Here is a 10175-nt window from a genome sequence, read left to right as displayed (position 1 = left end):
TTAAGCTCCCAGAACCTTCTGACCTTGACCTTTTTCTGAAAGTCTGTGCTGGAGGAGCATTACAAGTAAACACCTTTTTCTCAAAGACATTGCCCTTGTGAGAGCGGTTTGATAGAGACAAGAGAACATGTCTTATTGTACTGCTGCAGGCTGAATCTGCACTGGGATTTTTATCCTTGGTGAACCCAAATTTTAAAAAGTCATCTACACATTATTTGATTTCCATCCTGATATTTAGCGCTTCAGATTTTCCCTCTGCAACATCTAGGATTGATCCGCGCTGACACTACCTTGCCCCCACGATATCCAGGAGAAGATATAAGTTTATACATTTGAGAAAACTGCTCCGAAAACCCCAGTATTAAGTGTAGATCTGTGTGTTGCCGAATTAACTTCATCCCCAGTGCCTCCAACACTGACGTTGCAAAGTAGTCGCCAATTGGTCAGGGTGTCAGTTCAAAGGCAGTTCTTAGGAATGGGCTTTGAAGCTAGTAAAATATAAAGAGAAGTGCTGATTTACACAGCATACGGAACAGAAGATGCACAATCTGACCTATCAGAGCTCCAATGGAGAGGGAGGCGGGAACAGATGAAGGTGATTGACACTGTGCCCAAAGTTCTTTGGAGGATGGAGGGGAGATAAAAGCATGATGGATAATGCAAAGTATTTGATTATGTTTTCAAGTATTCTGAGCATTTAAAGTTCAGGACTTTATCATTGTTACAAAATGACCATGTGAGGTAGGCCAATATTAACAGGCAATGAGGGGCTTCTCCTTAACTTGTGAGCCTTTAGGCTGGCTAGGTGCATGGCACTACCCTGAGCAGTATTCGAAGGGAGGTCTAAAAGGATCCCCTTCCCTGAGAGAACATGCCTCTGTAATTCTGGCCAGGTAGAAGACTTCGAACACGTTTTTCTATATTGTCCTTTCTATGCCAAGGCCCGATCTAAGCTCATCCATCCCTTTGTAAAGCAAAAGTCAGGCCAAACTGTAGCACATAGCACAGGCCTTTTTAATAAATTACTGTCTGACGAATCCCCCCAAATCACTAAACCTGGTGCTAAATTTTGTTCAATAGTATGTAGAGTTCATGGAGCTGGTAGGGTTCGCCATGAAAAATGAAATATGAGGATTTTGGTTCAGGCACAAAATCCACTATACATTCTACTACTAAGTTTTAAAGTAACTTTTAATTATATATATATATATTTGTATTTTAGCTCTATGTTTTATCTGGGATGCATTGTTATATGTCTGGTGTAAACAGTAATAAATTTCTATTTCTATTTCCCTTGTGTTCTCAGCAGAGCCCCAATCTGAATTGGGGACTTTTCGATTTATTAGTCAGCTCAGTCCCTTAACCCTACACTAGATCTCTTCTTGTTGGATTTTGCAAGAGTCACCCCTTCTGTCATGAGAGCGTTTGGCTGAGGTTTCTGTAAATTAAGTTAGCTAGTTAGCGTAAGCCCGATTAGGTGCTGAGTAGATATTTCCTGCCAAAGAAGGGCAGAAAAAGGGCACCTCCTAAAGAGTTGGTCTTTAGACTGACTATTTACTAATAAATACTTTGAAGTTGTGTATATGATATTTTGAATGCACAAAAGGGGGGGGGGTGGAATCTTGGGCAAAACTTGACCTCCTTTGTTCTCTCTCAGTCTGTCTGTGAAGAAGTACCAGCAAGATCGACTAGACCAGTGGTTCTCAACCTGGGGGTTGGGACCCCTTTGGGGGTCAAACAACCCTTTCGCAGGGGTCGCGGTAGGGCGAACAGCTTGGCAGGGGGGGGTGCCATCCACAAAACAGCCTTGCGGGGTAGATCGAGATAGAGCGTTCATCTGTCTGGAGCAGTGGGAAAGAGTGAGATCAGCATGGTGGGACAAGAGGCAGAACTGAACTGAGAAACCCCAGAAATAAACCAATTTATATACAATCGTGAATAATGGATCTTTACGCCATTGGTCAATTTTGGTTTAATTTCTGTGAAAGAACCCTTGCATAATTTTATGGTTGGGTTCACCACAACATGAGGAACTGTATTAAAGGGGCACGGCATTAGGAAGGTTGAGAACCACTGGACTAGACCTAGAAAGTTGAATTGAGGCTGCTATTCTTCTTCTTTCCATCTAACCCTTTTTTTTCCTAATTGTTTAGTAAACCTTTCTTAGAAGTTAAACAAAAGTGCCTCAGCTGTATTAGTTCCACTGTGTTATTTTTGCCTTGCTAGAATTTCCCCAAAATTTCTCCAAGCTCACACTTCCATATAGGACCTCTGGTGCTCTTCTCGGGGTACTTCCAGAAAGAAATGTCTGCCCTTTTAATTTGAATTCTGCACTACTATGGGAAGAGGTCCTATTTAGGTTCACTGCCAAGCAGGAAGCCTGTTAAGAAGAAGAGTTGGTTCTTATATGTCGCTTTTCTCTACCCGAAGGAGGCTCAAAGCGGCTTACAGTCGCCTTCCCATTCCTCTCCCCACAACAGACACCCTGTGGGGTGGGTGAGGCTGAGAGAGCCCTGATATCACTGCCCGGTCAGAACAGTTTTATCAGTGCCATGGCGAGCCCAAGGTTACCCAGCTGGCTGCACGTGGGGGAGTGCAGAATCAAACCGGCTCTCCAGATTAGAAGTCCACACTCCTAATCACTACACCAAACTGGCTTAATGGTTGTTTCATGACTCTTCCTGGGACTGGCCACAAGACCCCTCAAAGAAAGGCAAGGTGAGGACATACAAACAAGGAAGTGACCAACAATCGCAATAGTCTTTGGGCTAACTCAATTTTAGGACAGCTTGAAGTGAGACTTTGCTATATGAATAGATTCCCAGATGTTTGCCTTGGTCTATGCACAGTAAAAAGTTGTTAATTATATTTAAACTAGTAAAAAAAGCCCAGTTTATATGTAAATAAAATGGGCGCTAGCAGGGGAAACTGAGGGGCGCGGGAGCCTTGGCAGCGGGGTGTGGTTGGTGGGGCTGCGGCTTTCCTTGTCTGGGTGGGAGACTGACCTTTCGGAGGCTTTCTGGGAGTGGCGGTGGTCCTCGTCGCGCGTCGCCAGTGGCCTGGCCAGTCCAGGGGGCCGGGAGGGCGTCGGGGCGATGGCGGCCATCAGGAGGCGAGGTTGGAGGCGGCGGCGAAGGCAGGTCGGCGGTCAGTTCCCGGCCCACCCCCCACCCGAGGCTCTCTGGAGCCTTCCCTCGGCCGGCGGAGCGGCCTCGCAGCGTCTATGACGCTGCGAGTCCGCTCCGCCATATTCCCTGGGCGGGTGAAGCAGCCAATGGGGAGCCGCGCCATTGGCTGCTTGGGGCGGGATTGACACTCGGAGGGGCCAATCAGGAGCCGCGAGTTTTTATCCCGGACCGGTCCCGCCCTAACTCCTCCCCACTACCCCTTACTCTTTTATACAGTCCGTGGCGCCACGGGCTGTTTACAGATGTTTACAGATAATGATCCTGTCCCAAACGAATTTATAAAGATCACTTCTGACTACGCTCAAGACACTTCTTAGATTTTAAAATAAGTTTCTAGTCCTCATGACTGCAGAAATGTGCCTGAAAAAGTCTTGTGGGAAACGCCTGCCGAAATCTCAGCAGCTGAAGTGTGGTGGATGCAATCAGGTTTGCAACCATCTAGTATGACGTGTAGTTCGGATTTCCTTCCCCTTCCACGGTCAGCCAAGCGAAAGACAGCTGTGCAAAAAGGGGTTTCATAAACTGTGGAGCAACTAAGGACATCTGTGTAATTTGTACAGATTAACACGTTACAGTTGCCTGGGAGCAGAGCCCCGATCTTGTAAATATGCAGCACAAGCGCCTGAGCCGTACAAGATACCCATCAACCGCTCACAAACATAATGAAGATGGCTTAATGCCGAGATTGGGAACCGGCAATTCCAAAATGAAATCCAAAACGAGCTGTTCCTGGCCAGACTCGTAATTATGGCACCCTCCCCTTCAGGAAAACCAGTGGTTAACTGAGGGCTGTGCTAACATTGTTTATTTCAAGAGGAAGAGGAGAAACCAGAGCCATAACTCTCTAATGTTTTGCCTGAGGCAAGGACTGGGCACCCTACACTTTCCTCTTAATTATTTTTGTTAAAAGGTAAATATATCAATGACCAGAGTAATAGCAACACAACGAGAGCCAATGTGGTGTACAGTGCACTCTAATCTGGAGAACTGGGGTGGATTGTCTGCTCCTCCACATGCAGTCAGCAGGGTGACATTAGACCAGTCACAATTCTCTTAGAGCTTTCTCAGTCCCACCTACCTCACAGGGCGTCTATTGTGGGGAGAAGATGGAAAGGTGATTGTAAGCCCCTTTGAGACATCTGAGGACTTCTGGGTGACCTTGGGACAGTCACAGTTCTCTCTCAGACTGAGCTCTCTCAGTCTCACATACCACACAAGGTATTGGTTGTGGGCAGAGGAAGGGGAAGTGATTGTAAACTGCTTTCAAACACACAAGGCCTGCTGGGTGACCTTGGGCCAGCTGCTGTTCTGTCAAAACACTCTCAGCCTCACCTACCTCACAGGGTGTGTTGTGGGGAGAGGAAGGAAAGGTCATTGTAAGCCCCTATGAGATACATGAGGCTTGCTAAGTGACCTTGGACCAGTCACAGTTCTCCTAGGTCTGTTCTCACAGCGTAGTTCTCTCAGAGCTCTCTCAGCCTCACCTATCCCACAGGGTGTGTTGTGGGGAGAGGAAGGTATTTGGAAGCCGCTTTGAGACTCCTTCAGGTAGTAAAAAGCAGGGTATAAAAACCAGCTCTTCTTCTATTTTAGTCATGATATACTTTTTCTGTGCCTCTCAGTTTCATGTGCCTACTTACCTTGCCCTGGTTACGGCTCTGAGAGAAACCATGTTTTTAAAGGCAACTGAGTGTGAAGACAACTTTTCAACTCAGTGATATGCTTTTATTCGTCTCACCAGTCGCCCAGCTATGGCGATTACAAATTTTCCAGCAGACATCGTGAGGAGGGGGGGGGAGGGAGCAGTTCCCCACCTCAGGCAAGTCTCATGACTTCCCCAACCATCTTTCCAATCCCATCAAAGATTTCATGCAAGGGGGCCTTGCACATGAAAGCACACGTGGTGACAATCCTGTTGGAAGAATCGACGTGGGCTTCACTCACACCTTTGCAAATGTGCTTGCACCCAAGCTCTTCTATGGCCGAGGCTGTCTCAAAGTCAGGAAATCTGCAAAAGAGAAAGAGAACCTTGGATTGAGCTCAGAAACACACTGGCAGCTAAGGCAGGCATAGTTCTGGGGGTTGCAATGGGGAGGCCACTAAATTCCGCAGCAGTTGCAATTCTGGGTTGCCTTCAAGGGCAGCCCCCACGTTACAGTAGTCTAGCTTTAAAGCTGTCGTAGTGTGGATCAACATGGTCAGGTCACTTGGGTCCAAAACAGGGAGTCAGACTGTATACAAGATGAAGGAACACTCTTAGAATAACAAAGGGGGCTGGTTGCTAACAAGAGGACAGAACTGATTCAGCTAAAGCAGGCGTAGTCAAACTGCGGCCCTCCAGATGTCCATGGACTACAATTCCCATGAGCCCCTGCCAGCGAATGCTGGCAGGGGCTTCTGGGAATTGTAGTCCATGGACATCTGGAGGGCCGCAGTTTGACTACTCCTGAGCTAAAGAGAGCTGGACTGCACTTTCCAGGGGACCATTTTTCCACAAAGTACCACCTTCATCTTGTCTGCATTCAGCTTCTACTTGCCCACCCCTTTCCACCACTGGGAGGAGACCTCTGCCTCTGAAGGCTTTGAAAGGCTGAGGGACTTGGGAATGTTCAGCCTGGAGGAGAGGAGGTCGAGAGGAGATATGACGGCTCTCTTTAAATATCTGAAAGGTTGTCACTTGGAGGAGAGCAGGGAAAGGTTCCTGGCAGCAGAGGAGAGGACCTGCAGTAATGGGTTTAAACTACGTGTAGAATGATACTGGCTAGACGTCAAGAATATTTTTTTTCACAGAGTATTTCAGCAGTGGAAACTACCTAAGGAGGTGGTGGGTTCCTCCTCACTGTCAGTCTTCAAGCAGCAGCTGGACAGATGCTTATCCTGGATATTTTAGGCTCAGCCCGCACTGAGCAGGGGACTACATGGCTTGTATGGCCCCTTCTGATTTATGATTGTATGATTTAAAAAACATATAGCTAGCATACTGTCAGGATCAGTCCCCTGCTCTCTGCCAGGGGACCATTTATAGACATGTGCATCCCGTTTTTCATTCCAGCTTGCCGAAACGGGCCCCGCCTCCGGACGACTGGCACTCGGCTACTGCTGCTCCCATCCCTGTTTTCGTAGATAAGGACGCGCACTACGAAGTGAACAAGATCTTGGACTCTCGTTGGCATAAGGGGAAACTGCAGTACCTGGTGGACTGGAAAGAATTCCCCGTGGGGGACAGGGAGTGGGTGGAGGCGAGTGACGTTCGGGCTCCTAAGCTGCTGAGGGAATTTCACCGAGAGTTCCCGCATTGCCTGCGACCCATTGACGGGGGTTAAGGGGAGGGGGAAGGGGCTCTTGGGACAGCAGAATGTCAGGATCAGTCCCCTGCTCTTTGCCAGGTCTGTGCCAAGCTAACCAGAGAGACTCCATCTTTGTGTGTGTGTAACTTCTATTGCTTTTATCCATGCTTATGGTTCTGTAGCATTCCTTTTGAACCTCTATCCTCCCTCTGATGCCCCTGAGCTTTTCACACTGCATGTTCCCCCCTGCTGTGATACTTTGTTGCAAGTACCCCTGTAAACAGCTTATCTACAACTTGAGGCGTCGAGCAGACCAAGGACGCGGCAACAGAGACACTTTGGCAGGAAGCCCAGGATGGCACCTGGTTGGGGGATGTCACCCCTCCCCTGTGAACAGGGCTGGTTTAGGCGGGAGAATTGTATTGAGAACTGCCTGCTTTCCCGATATTGAACAGTCTTGACTTCAGATGTTTGAGTCTTCAGATGTACTTCCAATTAAAGCTTTCTTTCTATAGAAGCCTTGTTGTGAGTTCTGTCTGCCTCTGACACATACTGATGGCATTCATCTCCAAAGCAACAGATGATTTCATTATTAAGAACTTTCATATAATTGTTGAATAACACAGGAGACAATAAAAAGCCTTTGGGCACCTCCCGGGCAAATGCCAAGAAGCCGATTAAGATCTCCCTGCTTAGATTGCTACCCTCTATGGGGGTGGAAGAGGCCATCAAATTACAGGTGAATCCTGATGAACCTGTAGGGTTTTCAAGCCAAGTGACAAACAGAGAAGAAGAGTTGTTTTTTTGTACCCCACTTTTTACTACCCAAAGATATCTCAAAGCGACTTACAATCACCTAATCTTTGTCTCTCTACACCCTGCAAAGTAAGTGAGGCTGAGAGAGCTCTGAGAAAACTGGGACTTGCCAAAGGTCGCCCGGCAGGCCTCATGGGTCTCAAAAGCAGCTTACGATTGCCTTCCCTTCCTCTCCCCATAACAGACACCCTGTGAGGTAGCTGAGGCTGAGAGAACTGGGATTGGCCCAGGGTCCCCCAGTTGGCTGCATGTGGAAGAGGAGTGGGGAATCAAACCCGGTTCCCCAGATTAGAGGCCATCACTCTTAACCACTACACAAGGCTGGTGGTTTGCCATTGTCTGCTTCTGTGCAGTGACCCTGGACTTGATGGTCTCAGATCCAGGGCCAATCCTGGGACTTATCTGCACTGGGATTTTAAAGCTTGGGCTCAAATATTAAAAAGCCATCTGCACCTGACTGCAATTACTACTTTGATGCTGCTCGCTTTTTCCTCCCTCTGCACAGCTGTGGATTGACTCTGCCATCACCCTACTTATTCCCCCTGGCATATCTGTTTTATGGCATTCTCTTGCAGGTGCCCAGCAGTCTTTTGAAGTTTCTTTCCCCACCCCCCACCCACAGCCTCTAGTTGAGACCTCTGCCGATTGGTGGGCTTCCGGCAGCAGCAGACCCTTTTATTTCTGGTGCTGCCTAAAATCTGTCTGAGCTAAGCTGTTTCCCCTAATGTACAAGTCATCCTTAAGTAATGTGAGAAGCACTCATACAAGAAAAAGATCAGTCTACACATGCTTGGGGAGGGCAGAAAAGAAATGGGGTTGCTCTCTCTTTCTAAGCTTGGCAGTTTGTTTCTTAAAATGGGGAGACATTGCCTGTCTTCCTTTGGGAAGAAAAGTGAGAGAAAACACCAGAAAACCTGGCATAAAGACTTTGAATGCAGTATGTCTATAATGGCTCATCAGTAAAGACTTTTGAAAAGTGTTTCCCGCCCCACCCCCCTCTTTACAATAGTTTTTTAAAGAAGAAGAAGAGTTGGTTCTTATATGCCACTTTTCTCTACCTGAAGGAGGCTCAAAGTGGCTTACAGTCCCCTTCTCTTTCCCCACAACAGACACCGTGTGAGGTAGGTGAGGCTGAGAGAGCCTTGATATCACTGCTTGGGGAGAACAGTTTTATCAGTGCCATGGCTAGTGGGGGAGCGCAGAATCGAACCCGGCATGCCAGATTAGAAGTCCACACTCCTAACCACTACACCAAAAGTGTTAAGCATCCCCTTAACTTTAAAACAAGAAGTACTGAAATGCAAAATGCAAAGCGAAAGCAAAGCTGGAAACCAATTAACAGAGACCAATTACCAGGGGAGAAAATTTTTTTGGCAATCCCGGATTTTTTATTAGCATGTAGGTGCAGAGGGAACGAACAGATGCAACCAGGATGAGGATTAAAGAGATACTGCTTCAAACAGAAATTAAACTGTAACCCCAAACAGGGCCCTGGTTAGCTTCCAAGATTTAACCAAATTGGCCTAATCTGGGCCATCCGGGTCAGGATGTCAACCTCTAGACACAAAAAGGAAATGACTTAATGCACCCAAGTGCTTTCCCCTGAACAGCAATGCCAAGTTTAATTGCTTCTAACAAATATGACAGGATCTGCTATATTGAAGGCAGAAGTTAATAAAGAAATGTAGCTCTTATCAGCAAACAGGCCAAGATCATCCACCAGAAAGCAAAAGCCCAGCTCTGACTTGAAGCCAGATTGAAAGGGGTCAAAGCCAAAAAATGGCTTAAGAAATGGTTTCTTATACCTTCCATCTACATTTTTATCGTGCCCAACGGTGACTTCACATCCCGGGAATACTTTAGCTGCCAGCACAGGAGAGATGCAGCACAAGCCAATGGGTTTCTTTGCACCGTGGAAGGCCTCAAGGGTGGACTTCACAAGTTCATTGACGGAGCAGGCCTTTCCGTCCACAGCCCACGAACACAGGTTTTTCGCCACACCAAAGCCCCCTGGAAAGGAAAACAAGGAGGTGATATGAGTTCATTCCTTCAAGTCAAATTAACGCCTGCTTCATTTAACATGTATAGACTATGTTCTAAAGCAGCATTTCTCAACTTTTTACAATTGAGAAACCCCTACACCATGCTTCAGGCTTCAAGAAACCTCAGATGTGGCACAATCATGCAGAAGCACAGCTGTGTTCATACCCACGTGGGTCCCCCCTTCCTCCCTCCAGGCCCATCATAGGCAATTTTGGGAGGGGAGGGCAGGTCGACATGACCACATATGGTCATATCACCCAATAAATGTTTAATATTTTTTTAAATGTATAAACCATTAATTAACTCCCACCCATTTAGGAAACTCTTCCAAGGCTGTCAAGAAACCCCAAGGTTTCTTGAAACCCTGGTTGAGAAAAACCTGTCCCTAAAGATTTATGCCTCCACCTCTGCAATTTACCTGTTCCCACCCAACCCAAGATAACAAGGGGGAAGACAAGGCACCAATTCTGAAGTAATGGCCACTCTGATTTCTGAAAAGGGCAAATGCAAAAACAGTTACAAAACTATTGAGTAATAAAAGGCCTCTGTAAAGGCATGCCTACTATGAACAGCCTTACATTAATACACAAAATCTTATTTGATTCATCTATGCCTCACCTTTCTCCCCAATGGGGGCTTGAAGTAGTTTACATTATTCTTTTCTCCCACATTTTATCAGGACAACAGCCCTGTGAGATAGGTTAGTCTGAAAGAGGGAGACTGGCCCAAGGTCAACCAGCAATTCGTTCATTATTTATTTATCTTACAGCATGTGTAGGGTAACGAGGGTGTAGTCTGCACAGGGCCCTTTATACCCACTCCCAGTTCAAATGAATCTCTC

At 46.9% G+C, this 10175-nt stretch overlaps 1 protein-coding gene across 1 annotated transcript in view; it reads right to left on the bottom strand.

Annotated features, from left to right (window-relative positions):
- Positions 1–4891: 4891 nt before the first annotated feature.
- LOC143840431 (glutamine amidotransferase-like class 1 domain-containing protein 3, mitochondrial) overlaps positions 4892–10175 on the bottom strand; it is an 83467-nt gene continuing 78183 nt past the window's right edge. Inside the window, exons 3-4 of the mRNA XM_077343952.1 lie at positions 9097–9301; positions 4892–5196 (exon numbers count right to left, since the gene is read on the bottom strand). Of these exons, the coding sequence (XP_077200067.1) occupies positions 5004–5196; positions 9097–9301 (398 nt within the window). The 3' untranslated portion in view covers positions 4892–5003. The remainder of the gene's footprint in view (positions 5197–9096; positions 9302–10175) is intronic.

The sequence above is a fragment of the Paroedura picta genome, chromosome 6 (assembly GCF_049243985.1).
Source record: "Paroedura picta isolate Pp20150507F chromosome 6, Ppicta_v3.0, whole genome shotgun sequence".
NCBI lineage: Eukaryota > Metazoa > Chordata > Lepidosauria > Squamata > Gekkonidae > Paroedura > Paroedura picta.
This window is presented reverse-complemented; position numbering and strand designations above follow the sequence as displayed.